The sequence below is a fragment of the Rutidosis leptorrhynchoides genome, chromosome 1 (genome assembly GCF_046630445.1).
Source record: "Rutidosis leptorrhynchoides isolate AG116_Rl617_1_P2 chromosome 1, CSIRO_AGI_Rlap_v1, whole genome shotgun sequence".
Lineage (NCBI taxonomy): Eukaryota > Viridiplantae > Streptophyta > Magnoliopsida > Asterales > Asteraceae > Rutidosis > Rutidosis leptorrhynchoides.
In genome coordinates, this window is record NC_092333.1 from 205,968,018 (window position 1) to 205,988,887 (window position 20,870).

The 20,870-nt window shown below is 33.2% G+C and overlaps 2 protein-coding genes across 2 annotated transcripts; both read left to right on the forward strand.

The window, feature by feature from the left end:
* The first annotated feature begins 1,395 nt into the window (after window positions 1–1,395).
* LOC139894121 (secreted RxLR effector protein 161-like) lies at window positions 1,396–7,803 on the forward strand. Its single transcript, XM_071877326.1, has 2 exons — window positions 1,396–1,914; window positions 7,702–7,803. The coding sequence occupies exons 1-2, from the start codon at window positions 1,396–1,398 to the stop codon at window positions 7,801–7,803; spliced, it is 621 nt and encodes a 206-aa protein (XP_071733427.1).
* Window positions 7,804–10,539: 2,736 nt separating this feature from the next.
* LOC139867994 (uncharacterized protein At5g01610-like) lies at window positions 10,540–11,393 on the forward strand. Its single transcript, XM_071856338.1, has 2 exons — window positions 10,540–11,113; window positions 11,245–11,393. The coding sequence occupies exons 1-2, from the start codon at window positions 10,655–10,657 to the stop codon at window positions 11,260–11,262; spliced, it is 477 nt and encodes a 158-aa protein (XP_071712439.1). The 5' UTR covers window positions 10,540–10,654; the 3' UTR covers window positions 11,263–11,393.
* The last annotated feature ends 9,477 nt before the right edge of the window (window positions 11,394–20,870 follow it).

Sequence of the window (20,870 nt, forward strand, 5' to 3'; positions counted from 1 at the left end):
GACATTGCGTACCGATAGAGGTGGTGAATATTACGATCCTATTTATTTCCAATCAATAGGTATGATTAACCAAGCCACGGCTCCTTATACACCATAACAAAATAGTGTAGCGGAAAGGAAGAATAGGTCTCTCAAAGAAATGGTTAAATGCTTGTTGTCCTATTCGGGTTTGAATGAAGGATTTTGGGGTGAAGCCATGCTAATGGCTTGTTATATTTTGAATAGAGTTCCTAACAAAATGGGAAAGACCACACCTCATGAGATTTAGTATAAAAAGCGTCCAAACTTGCATTAATTGCATGTTTGGGTATGTCGGGCAGTCGTAAGACTACTGTAACCGAAAAGGAAAACTTTAGGTGAAAAGGGTATTGATTGCATTTTCATTGGATATAATCGGAGAATTCTAAGAGTTATAGGTACTATGTTAGTGAACCTAATGACTCGGTGTCGGTTAATACCGTGATAGAGTCTATAATTGCTATGTTTGATGAATATATCGATTTACATCAATACCAAGACCAAAGGATGTGGCATCTATGCCTATTTCAGATGAACCCTCCCAAGGAGCTCAATTAGAAGAAATTCCTAATGAGACACTCGAACCTCGTAGAGGGAGTAGAACTAGAACTCCAAGTCAATTGGTTATGATTTTTAACTATTTCTAGTTAAAGGATCAATAGATTGTGTTCAATCTCAATTCTATTATTGTTATAATATAGGGGAGGATCTAGAACTTTTGATGAGGCTATGAGATCTTGAGGTGTTGCCTTTTGGAAAGAAGCCGTCCGTGATGAAATGGATTCTATCATGGAAAATAACACTTTGGTATTGACTGATTTACCATCGGGTTGTAAACCATTGGGCTATAAATGGATCTTAAAATGAAAAATGAAGGTTGATGAGACGATTGATAAATTTAAAGCCGGATTAGTCATCCAAGGCTTTAGACAAAAGGAAGACATAGATTATTTTGATAACTATGCACCTATTACTCGTATTATCACAATTAGATTGTTGATTGCACTTGCATCAACTCACAATCTAGTATCCACCAAATGGATGTCAAAATAACATTTCTCAATGGTGATTTGGAGGAGGAGGTATACATGAAACAACCGTAAGGTTTTATAATGCAAGGGCAAGAGACAAAGGTGTGAAAATTGATTAAGTCATTGTATGGACTTAAACAAGCACCGAAACAATAGCATCAAAAGTTTGATGATATGGTTTTGTCTCATGGCTTTATGTTAATATATCGGACAAATGTGTATATAGAAAAATTGATCAAACTGGTAAAGGAGTGATCATTTTTTTATATGTTGATCTTTGGCTTCGAACAAGATCAGGTTGATAAAACTAAACAGTTTTTGTCATCAAGGTTTCTTGATGAAGGACATGGGGGTGGCGGATGTAATCCTTGGTATAAGGATTAAACATGATGTTCATGGTATCACAATCATACAATCTCACTATATCGAGAAAATCTTGAAAAGATTCAAATGTGAGAACTGTTCGCCGGTAAATACTCCCATTGATCCAAGTGTGAAGCTTTTACCTAATACGGGTAAATCGGTGTCGCAAATCGAATACTCTCAAGCAATAGGAAGTCTCATGTATGCTATGACTAGTACAAGACAAGATATTGCTTATGCCATGGGAAAGTTGAGTAGATTTACTAGTAACTCGTGTACTCATCACCGACATGCTATTAATAGAGTATTCAAGTATTTGAAGCAAACCATAGACTATGGTTTCACGTATGCCGACTTTCCTTCTATTATAGAAGGATATTCAGATGCAAGTTGGATTACTAATGTTGAAGATCATTCTTCTACATCTGGCTGGAGATTCCTACTTGGAGGAGATGTGATTTCATGGGCATCGAAGAAACAAACGTATATTGATGTGTCAAAAGTGTGTGCAGTAGTGCTTAATTTGCCTTTCAACTTTTAAATATATAAAACCTTTATTTTACTTTTAACACCTTAACGAGCAACAAGACCCGGTCAGATGTGTTATTTTAGGTCATCGTTCCAAGAGAGCGTGGAAGCAGATAAGAGTTGTTGTTTTATTCTTTTAGTCTAATTCTTATCAAAGAATTAGAAATGTATATTTTGTTTTTGGTTGTTGTTTAGATTTGGAATATTATCTCTTAGGAACGAGATAATTGAAGGTACATTATTAATGATTTGAATAATAAAATATTAAGAAAGAAATAAAGACTAAGATAAACAATTATAAATAAAAGAAGTTACATGAATAAATAACTTATGCGTGAATCATATTAGATAAGCTTCATGACTTATATTAACACAAATCAAGATAATAATCATAGACCAACTATTATCTCTAAACAGGTTAAGATAAGTGTTGCATATCATTCAATAGGCAGGACTTAAAGCATATGCTAGACACGTGATGTTCATAGCTAACATCTCAATTCTTAATGTTCAATTCAATTACATGATACATATCAATCTTATGATGAGGATTAAGATGCAAATAGATTGACAAATTATATAAACTATTAAACATCAAGTAGATCAACGCAAGTTACTAGCTGAAAGCTAATCATTACCCAGTTCTCATGCAATCATTAATCAAACACATCCAAATAGAGGTTCTTCGACTAAGCCTAACAATATTAAACTCTATTATATAAGTGTAACTCAAATTCAACAAATTTATCACTAACCATGTTGTTTAACTTATTTGCATGCAATCCAGTTTAACAAGTTTGATTGACTAGATCCAAACAAGTAGCATGAATCGAATAATAGATCGTTGAATTAAGTGCTAATTAATCCTAAAATCTAATATTTAATCATTAAGCATGACAAACAAGCATATTAAAACATAGCAGATTCAAAACAGTTTAAATAATCATCACAGAAACTCAGTTTATACAGATATGAAAAAACCAGAAACTGTACACAATTAAGCACAAAGCCGGCGGCTTGGGCTAAGTCAAGCCTGCGGCTTGAACTGAGGAAGTCGGCGGCTTATCTGATTCCCAGACAAAGTTAGTATTCGTCCACGTAACCACTATTAACGTTTAGTTCATAATGGTAGACGAACAAAAGCTGTTAAACATAAATAAAGACATAAAATAAAAGACAATAAATAAAAGACATAAAATAAAAGACAATAAATAAAAAGAAAAGAAATAATTAAATTAAAATGAGAAACACTTACAAAATAGAAAGAAAACATTCGGGTAGAACCTCAACGCCAAAGCATAAAATATTAAACTAATGTACACCTTAACTCCATAAACCTCATATGGGGAGGAGGATTCAATTCTCAAAAGAGAGAGAAAAGAATACAAAAAGGTACATGAAAATCTAAAGGGTGAAGGCATCTTTTTATAGGTGAAGGAGAGGCCTTGTACATTTGTTTTTTAGCATTGTGGGACAAAAACTAACTAAAAACCTTGAAATCCCATATTTGAATTTCAGCACCCAATAAAGATTTAAGTTTTGCTTGTCCACACTTAAGCTTTGCTTGTCCTCAAACAAATAAAGATTTAAATATTTAAAAGTATACTACCTTAGGCATTTTTATCAAACATAGTATTTAATGAGATGTTTTGACAATACTTTAGTTAATCTTGTATTTTCAACGGGAAATTATCTTCAAAATCTCTTCAAAGATTAACACTTATTTAAGAATTTCACCTAGGTAATGTATCAAAAGAATTATTAAATGGGTAGTTTATATCAGAATTTGGTTTATCAAGATGGTCATGACATGAGATATAAAATGGGTGTAAAAGCGGAAGCAAAATGCAAAGTCAAAAAGATGTCTACTCATTAAAGTTTAATTATTATTATAAGAACTAGTCTGAAGCAGACCAAGGAGTACAAGTAGTCCTAATGTTCATTAAACCAGATTTATACAACAGTTGGTCATCATTGGACACTTTTATTTTCTAACTAGAGCTTTTATAAGTGTGTGGTTCTCATTGGAACTCTTTTCTCTCGCTCTCATCACTCCTTTTGGCCTTCATTGGGCTCTTTTACTTTTCATTTCTTGCTTTCATACTTAGCATTAGCTTCACATTTGACAATTTTTTCTAAGTTGGCCCTCATTGGGACTCTTTTTCTACCTCAGTAGTCCATGCTTATTATGACATATGGTAGTGGGTATAAGTTTGCAATCGTTTCACAATTTTTGGCGTTTACTTCCTATCTTAAACAAGTAGTCCAATCTCGAAGTTGAGAGTAGTTCTATTAGCTTTAAGATTAGATAAATAAAAAGACATATGACTAAGAATTTATACTTCCAAAAATATAGGGTTAGGAATGAGAATTTGGTTTAATTAGGTTATTTCTAAAAAGTTTAAGGTTTCTACGGTAACTATTTGTTTCTAGCACGCATACTGGGTGCTAACGACCTGGGTAAACTAGCTAAAAATTGGTGTAAAATAAAAAGTCTAACTTAAAATTTAGATTATTTCTTTATCATTTACATTACCTTAATTTTATTCCATCTTAAAATTTTAAAATTTTCATTATATAGGGAGTTAAAAATGAGTTACATTTAAGGATATGAATAATTAATCACAAAGCAACAATTTTTTATAATGTATGACAAACAAAATCAAGTGTGATTTTTAAATCACAAAAACCTCATTTTATTAGTATTTCCTTAACAATTTTTAAAAAATATTATCTTGGTTTTTAATTAAGTGAAGAATCCACCCCTCCCCTACACTTAAGATCTTGCAATGTCCTCACTTGCATAAAATCAGACTTATAAAAATATGGGAAAGATAAATAATAGTAAATAGGGAGAAAAATGATGTTACTTGGAAGTATATTGTAGTTACAAGATAGTTGCAGAAGTTGAATTTGAAGAACACGCGCCCAATCACCCCATTTATTCAAATAATCACTAATAAAAAGGAAATAAATACGTTCTTCTTTATTAACGAGTCATAAGCTTGACTCGACCCCATTTAATTTTTTCCATAGTGGGGTTTAACTTCCCCCACACTTATCGGGCGGCATATAAAATCAGTGGAAAATGTTCCACGAATCAATAAGGTTAACTAGTCATTAACACCTCGAGTTGAATATATGTAGTTCAGATGTTTTCCTTTCTCTTTTGCATAGAACCCTGGTATAACCCTACTTTTGGAATTCTTATCATAGTTAAAATCTGACTGGGATACCCAAATGTACCCTTCGGTTATGCTAATATCAAATGGATCACTATAAACCGTCTTCTCTAAACTATATACTTTGTGATGCCCACTTGCATACGAACAATCATTTATATCAATATCGGGAACCTCAATATGTGCAGTTGTTCCGTATGATTTTCTTTAATGTTATTGGAGTCAACCTCTATCCTTAATTCAGCTAGTTCCTTAGTAGTAGGCGCGTAACCATTAGCCATCAAAATAGCTAACAAATATTCTTCCTTATCCATAACAACCTCATCTATACCATTAAGCGAGCAAGTTTGTAACTCGGGAAATTCTCATAAAAGTTCAGAAAGTGGATCTAAATGAGTAGTTTCTTAAAAACCGATGAATCTATCCTTAACATTGCAGCACCTTCCTCTAACCTAGTGTTTTCTAGCAATTCGTACACCTCAAAATTAAGATAAGAATCATCTTCTTGAAGAATCCCATTTGATCGGATGGAATTTATCATCGTCTTCGTTATCTGAAAGATCCCAATCTATCCACGGTGATTCTTCATCAAAAATTTCATTGCTAAATAAACTATCCATGACTACTAACATAGGAAGTGAAATGGTAGGTTGTGGGGTTATGGGTTGTGGTATTGGCATAGATTCCGTCATACTTAATTGTTCTACGTATGAATCGGTAGGTAGTTGTGTATTAGATGGGGTACTTGAATGTTTTACGTATGGATTTGTGCAACATTGTAAAGATTCAAAAAAACACGGGCAAAATCCTTCGGCTAACATCCTCTCTTCTATCGACATGTTTCTAGTACTAACTTTAATCTCCTTTACCTCTGCTTTTTGTTCAGAACATGTTATCTCGTCACCTTCTTCTTATTCCTCAAATGGATTGGTCTTGACTAGTTCAAACTATTCCTCATCACTAGTCCAATAATAAGCATTATTTGGAAAGATATGGTTTGGCAATTTTCATATTTTGAGTTGGAACCTTTTCCTTTACTTGTCTCATGTATTCATTCCATTCTAATATAGATTGTATTTGTTTCTGTCAAAATGAAACAACCTTATATTCAGCCTCATTTTCTTTAATAAAGTTTGTAGACATTTCCTTAAAAGTTCGCTCTTCTTTTCTCTTTATTGGTTGTTCCATATTTTTAAATAAGATTTGAGATTTAGATTTTAGAATGGAGATTATAATTATAGGAGGAATTAAGATTTGAATGAGAAAATAATTTAAGTAATTAAATAATAACTAAATAGATTAAATATTAAGTAATAAAATATAAGTAGCTTATAAATAAATTGAATAACAACTTTTATCGCTAACAACAAATAAATAAACATAAATCAAATTATTGAATCTTTCAAGTTCAAATGGCCGTCAACGTCTAGGTTCATGCATGAGCCTTTAAATCGGAACCCCAACAACCATTCCCTAAAGGAGGACAATCACCACTCTTTCAAGAAATATCAATAACCAACTTATATCCACATATTCGTATTTACCGTGCTCCACGACAGCGGCGCCGAAAAGTTGATGTGTCAAAAGTGTGTGCAGTAGTGCTTAATTTGCCTTTCAACTTTTAAATTTGTAAAACATTTATTTTACTTTTAACACCCTAATGAGCAACAAGACCCGGTTAGATGTAGTATTTTAAGTTATCGTTCCAAAAGAGCGTGGAAGTAGATAAGAGTTATTGTTTTATTCTTTTAGTCTAATTCTTAATAAAGAATTAGAAATATATATTTTGTTTTTGTTTGTTGTTTAGATTTGGTATTATCTCTTAGAAAAGAGATAATTGAAAGTATGTTATTAATGAATTGAATAATAAAATATTAAGAAAGAAATAAAGATTTAGATAAACAATTATAAATAAAAGCAGTTACATGAACAAATAAATTATGCGGGAATCATATTAGATAAGCTTCATGACTTATATTAACACAAATGAAGATAATAATAATAGACCAACTATTATCGCTAAACAGGTTAAGACAAGTGTTGCATATCATTTAATAGGCAGGACTTAAAGCATATGCTATACACATAATGTTCATAGCTAACATCTCAATTCTTAATGTTCAATTCAATTAAATGATACATATCAATCTTATGATGAGAATTAACATGCAAATAGATTGACAAATTATATATACTATTAAACATCAAGTAGATCAACTCAAGTTACTAGTTGAAAGTTAATCATTACCCAGTTCTCATGCAATCATTAATCAAACACATCCAAACAGAGGTTCTTCGACTAAGTCTAACAATATTAAACTCTATTATATAAGTGTAACTCAAATTCAAAAAATTTATCACTAACCATGTTGTTTTACTTAATTGCATGCAATCTAATTTAACAAATTTGATTGACTAGATCTAAGCAAGTAGCATGAATCGAATAATAGATCGCTGTATTAAGTGCTAATCAATCCTAAAATCTAACATTTAATCATTAAGCATGACAAACAAGCATATTAAAACATAGCAGATTCAAAACATTTGAAATAATCATCACAAAAACTCAGTCTATACAGATCTGGAAAAACCAGAAACTGCACAGAATTAAGCACGAAGCCGGCGGCTTGGTCTCAGTCAAGCCGGTGGCTTGGACTGAGGAAGCCGGCGGCTTCATCTAATTCCCAGACAAAGTTAGTTTTCTTCCACATAACCACTATGAACGTTTAGTTCATAATGGTAGACGAACAAAAGCAGTTAAACATAAATAAAGACATTAAATAAAAGACAATAAATAAAAGACAATAAATAAGAGACATAAAATAAAAGACAATAAATAAAAGAAAAGAAATAATTAAATAATTAAATTAAAATGAAAAACACTTACAAAATAGAAAGAAAATGTTCGAGCAAAAACTCAATGCTAAAGCATAAAATATTAAACTAATGTACACCTTAACTCCATAAACCTCATATGGGGAGGAAGATTCAAATCTCAAAAGAGAGAAAAGAATACAAAATGGTACATGAAAATCTAAAGGGCGAAGGCATCCTTTTATAGGTGAAGGAGAGACCTTGTACATTTCTTTTCTAGCAATGTGGGACAAAAACTGACTAAAAAACTTGAAAATCCAGTATTTGAATTTAAGCACCCATTTATTTCCTTCTAGCTTCCGAATCGGGCTGAATTAGACAAAACTTATAAAACGGAAGTTGTAGAGCTATGTCATCCGGACGTCTGGACACTTGGAACACCTTAATCGGAGATCTTATGAGTAAGTTATGGCCAAAATATTGAATCTGCAACTTTTTCCAAGTTACTGAGTTGCCAAGTTGGTTCCATAAACGCCTCCGTAGCCGGCGGCTTCTGTTGACTTAACCGAGGCTTCATTTCATTAAACGACGGCTTCTGTTGCTTTTACTTGTTCTCAAACTTCTTCGATTTTTGTCTTTTTTCTGGAAAATTCTCAAATTTCTTCACTTTAACACCAAGCCGACGGCTTCCATTGTTTCATGCCGGCGGCTTCATAGCCTTTTCTACAACTTTTATCTGTTTTTGACCCTGTTTAATACATATCTCAAACAAAATATTTAAAATACCTTTTTCCTTTTGTTACCCATTTTTGTGTGTTTAAGTATTCAATTTGTCTTTAAAATTCCAAGATAATTCCTTAAAATGTGTCTAAAAATATGCTTAAATTTGGAGTTATCATATATTACAAATTCGACCATGGAATCTGAATTTGTAGCTTTGACGGCAGATGGTATTGAAGCCAAATGGTTAAGGAATTTGATCTATGAAATTTCTTTGTGGCCATAGCCATATATCCCATTTTATTCATTGTGATAGTGTTTTTACTTTGGCTAAGTCATATAATTAAATGTATAATGTAAAGTCTAGACACTTAGGTGTTAGATACAGTATGGTTCGTGAGTTGATCACGAATGAAGTGATTTTGGTTGATTTTTTGGGCCTCAAAAAAATCTAGCAGATCACTTGATCAAAGGACTAGCCAGAGAGTTACTGCACAAGTCGGCTATTAGTGTGGGATTGCAGTCCATTTAAATCTTTCAATGTGGCATACCCAATTCCCCTTTAGTACAATGCTAGAAGCAGAATTCAATGTGGAAAGTCTACTTTCTGAAGATTGGAACACATGTGTTATATGATCCCAAAGGTATGTGTTCGGACCTGCAAGATAAAGTGAGGTTGAAGTGTAAACTTCTTAATAGTTTTCTTGAAAAATTGCATTCCATGAGCAAGATTAAAGAAAACTACCTATATGAGCAAAGGTTTTGCCGCTTCAAGAAAGTTTGAGACTTAGCTTTTGATATGTTCATGAATGGATTGGGACACATGGCCACTAAAATGTCAAGTTTCGGTTGTAAAGAATAAGAAAGTGATTTGTATATTTTCTTCTCGTATCTCATATGGATTGATGGGTTCAAACGTTAGAGCACCCTGATTTTCGAATTCTTGGAATGTATAATATACTAAGATGAAAATTTAATTTCTAAAACATTTCCATTTAAGCATCGGTTAGTCTCTAGTTTGTTGGCATTTATGCATCGGTCCACAGACGGTTTTCTGCCAATTTTTTTTTGTATTGACTTACAATTTCACCAGTTGTTCCATACGTTTTTTAGACACATTTTCTCTGCAAAACAGTCAGAAATATTCATATACATCATCTAGTTTAAATCTCTTTTAGAAATATTCATATACATCATATAGTTTAAATCTCTTTTAGCCTATAGATTAATCTCTCATTGTCTTATCTCAATTGAGATTTCGTGCAAGCCGAAGCTAATGGAGTCGAAATACTCGATTCGTAAAGTGATTCACGATTTAAGGATCAATCTAGTCATTTAAATTCTAGAAACCCAAACCATTTATATAACAACAAGCACTGGATGAAATATAATGAGTGAAATAAAAAAAAAAAAAAAGTATGCCAATAGATCGCTACCCTATAAATAATAAACTATAATAATTTCTTAAGACATACTACAAAATCCAAATGTGCATAATGATCCATGAACTTCAGTTTATCACAAATATAACTTGAAACAAAACAAAAGTCACAAAAGAAATACAAAGTAACATAACAAATAAAGATTATTTAAGATTGAATTTAACAGCATAGTTTTTCATCACAATTGTATAAATCTACACTAAATAAATTAGGCTGACATTTCGTTTCGTCAACTTTTGTCGGTCAATGTCACATCATCAATTAAACTATTAGTGAAAATGAAAATGGTATAACGATGTCTCAGTTGAAACTTGTGAATAGTTTGAACAACAATGTCATTGAGACAAGCATCTTTATAGTAATCACATGTTAATATGTAATATAAATTATATTGGTAGATTACATATATTTTATTTGATGATAACCAACTTCAAAGTTTATTATACTAGTTTTATTTCAGGCAGGGTATCTTTTATTGGCTATATATACTCTCTAATTCATAAGAATTCTTCACAACTTAATTAACTTAAAATCTTCCATCTTCATTACATTGATCATGGCATCTTCCCAAGTGTCTCTCATCCTCCTAGCCCTAATCGCCTTTACGGCTTCCGTCTCTGCACACCCCTCAATATACGAAGTTCTAGGAGATTACGGTTTGCCAGCCGGTATCTTACCCGATTCTGTCTCAACTTACTCAGCAAACGAAGCAACGTCCACCTTCGTAGTCTACCTAAAGAAACCATGTTACGTTAAGTACGATTACCTTGTTTACTTTGACACCGAGATCACTGGAAAGATCAGCTACGGTAAGATCACCGAGTTGAAAGGTCTTAAGGCTCAATCCTTATGGTTTTGGTTAAATGTTGATGAAATCAAAGTTGATGGTGCTAGTCTTCAGTTCACACTTGGCCTCGTTAAAGTAAACATCGATATCGCTGAATTTGTTGCGATTCCAACTTGCAAAGATAACTCTCTTGCCGCTTGTAACCATCAATCCAACCTAATTAATCCGGTACGTAAATCTTGTAATTTATGAACAAATTATGTCTTAAACGAACATGCATATTATCTTAGATATCGGTGGGCCAAAGTCCTTACAATTTAAGTTGTTTAACTATATTGAAATTGTTGTTTTACTCGCAGCTTCCACTCGCAGCATAAAATTGATGAGTAATCAAGAAGTACTAGAGGTATCTTTGTGTTTATACTTTGATTTAAGAAGAGAAGAGTGATGACTATTGTGTTGTAAGAATAAATGTCATGTTGCAAGCTTTTTGTTTATGAAATGTATAATGTGGTTTCCTTGTAAGTGTAATGATTAATGAAATTGTACTTGCTACCATTTCTTCTTGTATCAACAACTTCTAGAAATAGTATACATTTAGGAGTGGAGCACGCTTAACGGACAACAATATATGGTTAACATATATATACAAAATATGTAATATGTAATTGAAATGAGTTTGAAACGATAACTAATATCGTGAACCAAATCAATATCAAATATGAATAGATCGTAAGGTCATGTCAAATAAAAACATGCTTTTCCCATCAATTCTAATCAACACCTTAGATTCCTTTTTTGGCAAAAAGAAAAAAATAGTATTAATAATTACCAAAGAACCATTAATGTAGATTAATGGTGCACAATATGGTTTAAACTAGGGCTGTAAATGAGCCGAGCTATTTATGAGCTACTCGAGATCGGCTCGTTAAAAAATCGATTCGAGCTGAGCCTAAACGAGCTCGAGCCCGAGTTCGAGCTTAAGGTACAACTCGTTTAATAAACGAGCTCGAACTTCATATGTCGAGCTCGTTTAAGCTCGCGAGCCTAATCGAGCTTTTTATAATATATTTTTAAATCAAAAAGAAGGAACATAAATTTTGTAATTTGTTTAAACCCATATCAACTTCAATGAAATTTCACTTAAATTGATGATTTAGTTTCCTTTTAAAGTTTTAATATAAATATAAATATATATAAATATAAATTAATATATAAATATATTGCATATAATACTATCAGTATAGTCCGTGTATATTGGTACTTGGTACAGTAATAATCTTCATCTGTTCCCAAGAATCTGTCATACCAAACCTACCAATTAAATTTGCTGTTTTCAAAATATTATTACTGTAATAATACTCCGTATTATTTAATCATAAAATAAAAATATGCAGTAATCCTCAAATATCATTTGGCTTCCACTCCACACCTTCATATCCCTCTAATTTTCACACATAACAGCTTTCGGATTCTTACAAGGTTTACATCTGCCAATTATAACAATTAATTATCTTTAATAAACATCAAGAGCCTTTCAGATTGCTAAAACAATCATATACAAAAACACTCTTACGAAGCAATCGCTACAGTTTGTCAAGGTAGGAGAACTCTCATACTCAGATCATCACTCACTCAATCGAGCTTAACGCGAGCCGAGCTCGATCTTTTAACATATGTCACGAGCCGAGCTCGAGCTAAAAAACTAAGGATCGATTCGAGCCGAGCTCGAGCTCGAGCTTTCTGAAAACTGAGCGAGCCGAGCTCGAACGCTACCAAGCTCGGGCTCGGCTCGGCTTGTTTACACCTCTAGTTTAAACACATAAAAAGTTCATCACAAAATGATAAAAGCACTTAAAATTCACCAAAAAAAATAAATAAATAAAATTGAAGGAATTTCTTGGAGAAATTATGCGTTGTCAAGAAATACATAATAAATTACAAGTCAGACCGCTTAGCGTTTTGCGTAAGAAGTGAAAAATTGCTTTTATGCTTAAGCACTGAAAAGAAGATGTGAGCAGCACACATGCTATATCAGCATAAAGCACAAATTTGGTTACGCACTTTTTGCATAAATCAACCAATGGTAGCGTGATATGTGTCTCCGAACATTACGAAGCACTCACGTCTATAAATAGGTCACTAGGGCTATCACTTTTTAGATACTTGAACTTGTGTCAGAGAACATTGTTGGTCCGGAATTATCAACAGGAAGTTTGTAGAGGTGGTGAATACAATTCTTTTTTGTTAATAAAAAATTATTAGAAGTTTAAGAGTAATTAACAAACAACTAAATCAGAGTCACAAGTAATTTTCAACGTTATTCTTTTTATTGATATGATCTCAAAGAATCACGGTTATCTTGACGGAAGTGATAACCGGTTGATACAGGTTACACCTAATAGCTTTCAACAAATTAAGCTTACAGGTTGGACTCTATTGATTTAATACTCACACCACTAAATTATACAATTGTGGTTTCATCTATTTATAGGAGCTCTAAAAACCGTGTAATCGATCTATTATCCGCTGGTACAAAGGATGTTTGTACCAGGCCCACAACTATGTCAGGAAGCACGTGGTCTTCCTTTCCTTCTTTGATAGCTAATTGCAGGAACAACACTTTGGACATTCGTTTTGATTAAACAAATTGAATGTTGGGTTAACTAGGCGTTGATAAAGCTTTAACCATGAACTGCACATGGTTAATCTTCTGCATTCCTTCGTTTTCATGAAATGTCACTTGTCAGCCGCCGACTCGTGTCCTTCTCTGTTCAACTTTGTCTTCGATGTCAGTTCAATAGTGTCAATTGATGTAGACAACACAGGAAACGATCATGCTTGTAACGGAGCACAATTTGTTTAAGTGTTGTGTGCTGCTCCAGCCTCTACTGGTTCTTCAGTTACTGGTTCTTCTATGATTGTCCTTGCCGATTCTGCATACATCCCATGCTGGTCAGAATTAACCTTGAAACTTGAATTATCTTGTGCTAATAGTGAAGGCAGTATGGTAAACACTTAGACACAGCAAACAATGTTGTTTAACAAATAAATAAACTTATGTTTTCCTGCACATTACAACTAGTGTTTATAACTATGTTTTTTCATAATTAAATCCTTAATTTTGTAGGGAACTCAACAAACACATTTCTCTCTCACACAATACTTCCTCACTCTAAAGGGGAGCAGGACAATGCAGAAAGGCGGAAGTGTTAGAATCGAAACAACAATTAATAGCATTCTCCTCAATTTTTAATACGATAGTTATAGAGGCTCGAATAGCAAATTGTAGTGTAGGAAACATTTACACAGACACATGGGCAAGAGCATACATCATGTATGAACATTGTTTTTTCAATTCCTGGAGCGTGTATGACGAATGATATAAGTATCATTAATACCGTTAGCAAGTTTTACAAGTGAGCCGTCATGGCCAGAAGGAAGTGTAACTTTAGAAGTCATTCTGGGAAAAGCACCTTACAAAAGAACAACAAACATAAAAATTTTGATCGTAAAAGTAAATTCACAATACAATATCATATTGGGACGCTCCACAATGATGAATATTGGAGCCGTAATATCAACTGTGCATGTGATGATGAAGTTTCCTACAGCAGCTGGAATAGCAACTTTGTACAACACGGAGAAGAGCAATTGATTGCACACAAATTAACCGCACAACGGTTACACCTATAATACATAAAGATGGATCAGTATCTCCAAATCCCATATTTCCAGGGCAAAAAATCATGATAGGTATCACATCAACAAAGGAAGATAAAGACAAACTTTATAACATTCTAGACTCGAACATAGATGTCTTCGCATGACAAGTATCTGATATGACTGATGTACCAAGGGACAAGACTAGACATAAGTTAAATGTTAACCTTAATATACCACCAGTTTGTCAAAAACGGAGAGGCATGGCTCCAAAATGAAGTAAATTCGTACGTGAAGAAGTACAAAAGTTGGTTGAAGCAAATTATTGTGAGAGGTGAAATATCAAACCTGGGTGGCAAATCCTGTAATGGTAATAAAATTCAATTCTTCGAGAATGTGTGTCAATTTTACTGACATTAACAAAGCTTGTTCAAAGATAATTATCATTTACCAGAGATTTATTGGAAAGTAGAGTCTTTAGCCGGATCCTGATATAAGTGCTTCTTGGACGCATACAAAGGATACCAACGTCGTGCATACAGTCGTGTGGGTGTGCGAAATCAAATACTTTAATATTTATAAACCTATACTACTACGGCTTTAACACTAACGGGAAATATCCCGGTCAGTCTAGAGTAGTGGATATAAGTACAGGATCGTCTCAAGAGAGGTAGTCCAAGAGTCGGTGGATTTAGTTTTTATATATAAATATAGATTGGGGATTTATATTGTGGGAGCAATGATTATATAGGAGATTGAATCAAATATAGGAAAGAAGGATGTCGATTCGGTCGGAGATTTTTATATTCAATCAGATCATGAATAAGAATGTCTTCTCAAATGACTTTGAGTGTTGAACATGAACATCGGGGTCGTTAATCCCTCTATTCGCAAAGTGTACCTAACTGTCACTTAAGTGCCTCTAAGTTTAAACGTATGATTACACTACAGTACTTAATCCAGCAGTTCCACCCGAACATACCGAATAGATTAAGAGGTCCAACTCGTTAATGTACCGATATCACGATTCTAAGTCGGTCTAGTGGAGAAAATTACATACAATGTCTTATGGGCGCCCTTGGAGCTAATCATATATTTCACAATACAATCTAATATGCATGCAACAACACCAAACTCAGAAAAGTATGTCTATTTAACCAAGCCCGTAAGAGTTCTCAAAGAAAAACATTCAAAAAAGAGTATTAGTTTTCGGTCTAGACCTAGCCGTCGACTGTTGTTATCCAGCCGCTGCCTAGTGTACTGAACAAGCAAGGTCGCTGGCTGGTTATTGATAACCGCCAGTAAACCATGCTTTTAAAAGACTTTCACAAAAACCTAATGTGTTTTGGTTCTGTCTCCAGCTTCGAACGTTAACAGACAGGAACATGTTCTAATTACCATAGATAGTCTTCGAAACACTTTTCTGGTTGTGAAGGTCATGGGCTACCGACCTCGCCACTCAGGTCGCCGACCCTACTCAGCTAGATGTCAAATCAGAATTACAGTTTATCCAAGTTTACCCAAACCAACACCATAAGGGTGTTTAACTACTCATAATTATAGTAATAAAGCGGATAAAAGAGATAAACATATTAATATATTAATTATTAAGAACAATAATGATAATAAATGAGATTATACCTTGGATAAAAGATGAACAGTGTGATGACCCAGAAATTTCTGACCAAATTTAAACTTTATCTTTAAATGATTTAACGTTTCCGACACGATAAGCAAAGTCTGTAAAACCGAATCTCAAAATTTTTGAACTATTCAAGTACCCTTCGGTTGTTCTCAACGATTCGCGAACCATTACATGTAAATAGATACATATATATACTATAACTTGAAAACGTAATAAAGTTTTAATTGTTTAATACCGTACATTAAACTTATTGGTTTAAATATTTATTTGAATATATATGATAAGTTGGAATATTAATTATATGAATAACTTGCGACGTATATTTAAAACGTGTTTATGAATGTTGAAAATATATATTAACTTGGTCATAAAACGATTTGTTATTATATATATATATCAACAAATAGCGAGACAATGATTTATAGAAGTAAATGACCAAAACACTCGAAAGTTTAAGATACACTTTGAATGATATAGTTTATTGATAATTTAAGACTATATTTTGACAAAGGTACGAGTCACAAAACGTAAATTGCGAGTTTTCTAAGCGTACAAAAATGCGTTCGAGAAACCGAAACCGGGACATAAGTCGAGTGACAACGTACGGGTCATCGGAACGAAAATTACAAGTCAACTATGCACATGAATTTAATATAATATATAATTAATTATTTAAATTATATATATTATATATATTATATAATAATATGTCGACAAACAAGAAAACAAAAACATTTTGAGCTGGATCAGGCGGCCATGCGATCGTATGGCAAATACACTAAAAACCCATGCGATCGCATGGGCATCAGATTTCAAAAAGTTGCCTATAAAAGTCCAGTTTCTGCTCGAGTTCTTACACATATATTACTCCATGTGTAATATTATTATTATTTATTATTTATATTAATTATTATTATTATTATTATTATTATTATTATTATTATTATATTAAGATTATTATTATTATTATTATTAATCTTAATATTTTTAGTAATATTATACATAAAATACTACGACGAGGTCATGAGCTTGTCACTTTCAAAATGGTTTTTCGAGCGGGATAGAGCTAAGGAAATTATGAGTTATAGCTATGGAGGTTATGGGTATGATTTGGGGATTATGCTCGTAAAGTCAAACCTAGTGTTTATATCTCCGTTACGTTTACGTACTTTCCTACAATATTGAATCTCAATATTGATACGTAAGCACTCATATTTTATCTTTTATATATTAATTATGTATCCATGTCCAGTGCTCGAGTATATATATTTATACATGCTTGTATGCTAAATTTCGTCGTTAAACAGTTATAATGAATCACGAATTAAATACATATATTACTGGTAAAAGGTATATGATATACAAGTTTTTGGAAAGCTGGCGAAAAATCAATAACTTTTCATTTAGATATCGAATAGCTTCGATGAACGGATTAAAAGATATGATCAACTGAATTATGATTGACGTTAATTGAAATTGCTTTTGAATCTGCAATTAAGATATAAACAACTTGTTTACGAGATTGATAAAATGGATTTTTAAATATTACCAACCGAGTAACTGAAATCTTATATAAGGCACGTCTCGTTTTATTGAACAATTGTCAAAACTGATTGTTTTATCATATTTTAAAGCCTTATAAAAACTATAGTTTAATTTTACAAGAATTGAAAAACTATGTGAAATATTAAAATGATTCGATTGCCATGATCATTCAACTATTGTATGGAGTCAGATTGACTTTTTGAAATAACTTTTGATAACTATTGTATGTCGATCTCGAGCATTAGGATTGTGATACACTATGACCTGACCTAGCTTGATAGACATTTATTGACCAACATATGTTCTCTAGGTTGAGAACTACGATTATTTGATATTCCGAGTTTCGGTCACAATACGATGAACAACTATATGTGCTGCTAAGGTGAGTTTCATAAGATCCCTTTTACTCTCTACATTTTTGGGCTGAGAATACATGCAAATGCTTTATAAACTGATTTACAATATTTATATGCGTGAGTTTCATTTGCTCCCTTTTTAATTGCTTTTACAATATATATTTTTGGGCTGAGAATATATGCACTTTATTTTAAACGCAATGGATACAAGTACATACTAAATTCTACACTGAGTTTGAACCAAAAATCCCTTAGCTTTGGTAACTGTTAACTGCCAGTTATAAGAACTGGTGGCCGCGAGTAGTAGTATATGGATCCATAGGGCTTGATATCCCCGTCCGAGCTAGAGCACTAGCCTTTTAACGGACGTATGCTATTTGAGAAGCGTACACGTTGGTTTGCGTGTATTATTAAGATGATTATACAAAGGGTATAAATTATATATACGTTAAGTTTAGTTACTAAGGTGCTCAATTTTGTAGAACATTTTGATAAACGTTTCTGGATGAAACAATGGAAATCTTGTGATCCACTTTTATATACAGATTATGCGCAATACTAAAACTATGAACTCACCAACCTTTGTGTTGACACTTGTTAGCATGTTTATTCTCAGGTTCCCTAGAAGCCTTCCGCTGTTTGCTTATATGATAGACAAGCTATATGCATGGAGTCTTACATGGCATATTTTTCAAGAAAACGTTGCATTCACCAAGTCATCACCATGTACCTTATTTTAACTGCATTGTCAACGGAAGTACTATTGTAAACTATTATATACGGTGATTGTCTATATGTAGAAATCATCAGATGTCGAAAACCTTTGATTTAAATATACATTTATGGTGTGCCTTTTCAAAAGAATGCAATGTTTACAAAACGTATCATATAGAGGTCAAATACCTCGCAATGAAATCAATGAATGACGTTTTCGTCCATATGGATTTGGTGCGATCGTCACAGTTGGTATCAGAGCCAGGTTTTAGCGAATCAGGTCTTGCATTAATGTGTCTAACTAATAGATGTTAGGATGCATTCGTAAGTCTGGTCTTTGACTGTGTCTGCATGTCAAAAGTTTTGCTTATCAACTCTTGTCAGAAATTACATGTTTATCAATCTTACGTCTTGACACGTGTTTTTGCATTTATTGCATACACGGTGTATAGACAAATCATATCCTATCATATCTACTACAGTGAATCTTATTTGGCGTTTTTTGAAATTTCCTCCGTAAATTACGGAATCCTTTTACTATATATACGTATGCGAGAAGACGAAGGTATCATCCAGTATTTAACCCTCAATTCATACCAAGAATCATTTCATAACCTTCTGTGAACACGTAAGATGGCCTCCTCAAATAGACCAAGTCCCTCCAACTCTGAAGACAGCGTGACGGGACCGCACCGACCGATCAACTACCGTGATTTCTTTAGAAAATGGGGATGGGTTCGCGAAATACTTACCCTATGGAGAAATGAAGAAGGTACTCCATACCACGAGCCGAACTTAACGCCTAACGTCGGAGTACTCGATCCGCTTACCGGCGAACCTGTTCGCAACACCGTTTATACTCTTTTTGCGAGAATTTTTCATCTTGAAGCTACCATTAACGGAACTAGAAAAGATATCCGACCTCTATCTCACACCAATAACCAACCAGGGTTAGTAGAAGAAGTTAAAGAACTTCGAGCTCGAGTGTCAACTTTAGAGAGCACGGTACACAATTTACAAACACCAGCAGTATCACCAACACCAGTAACATCACCATCCTCAGCACCAACAGCACTAGTATCACTGACAACAACACCAACAATACCATTACCACCACTACCAACATCCACATCACACGCCTCAACATCACGATTTGTACCTCGAACATCAACATCGTACGCACCATAGATACCAAGGAGTATCAACAACAGCAAACGATGAAGTATGGATTCATAACTTCATCGGAGAAATATCCTACGGCGATTATATAATCTGTAATCTTAGAGATTATCTATTCTAGCCTTAACCATAAATTAGATAAAGTAGAAACCCTGATCGGAATGGTGTATTATTTATAAGCTAGACTTGTTATATCACAACATCAACAATACCCTTAGCCTCACCAGCAGTCGGTGCTGTCAACATCATTAGAATCATCGGCACCTCTAATATCACAAGCTCCGCCAGTTCAAGAAAAACACCGTGGACATCATTACGAATCAATAACGCGTATATTGTATCAATGAGTTATGAAATATTAACTCATTTCCCCTGAAGAATTTATATGTATATCTTGTATATATAAATTTTAAAACCATCATAAATCTTTTCGTACTAAGCTATTATGTATGAATTGAAAAAGGGTAAATATTACTCGATTAAATTCATAATATGAGATGAAGTACAATCTTCGTTAGCAAATTAATCATCGTTAACTAAAATCTCTGTTTCAACTCAATGAATTCCATTTCATAATAAACCAAGTGTATTATTCAATAACATGGTTGATTTTACACTTTCATCTTCGATGCACTCGAAACTCTCTAGAAAACATCATTTGCACCTTGCGAAGTTTGCAAGAATTCCACGAAAATCAACATCCTTTACCAAGGAATAGCAATAAGAATAAATAATGAAGTATTAATTTCATTAGCGAAATACTCCGCAAAGATTATGAAGTCTCTAATGTTTTAGAGATTATTCATTTCTAATTCAAGCCAAAAATCAAATGAGCTTAATATGATATTAACTCATTAAATATGTATTACATCTGAAGAAAATA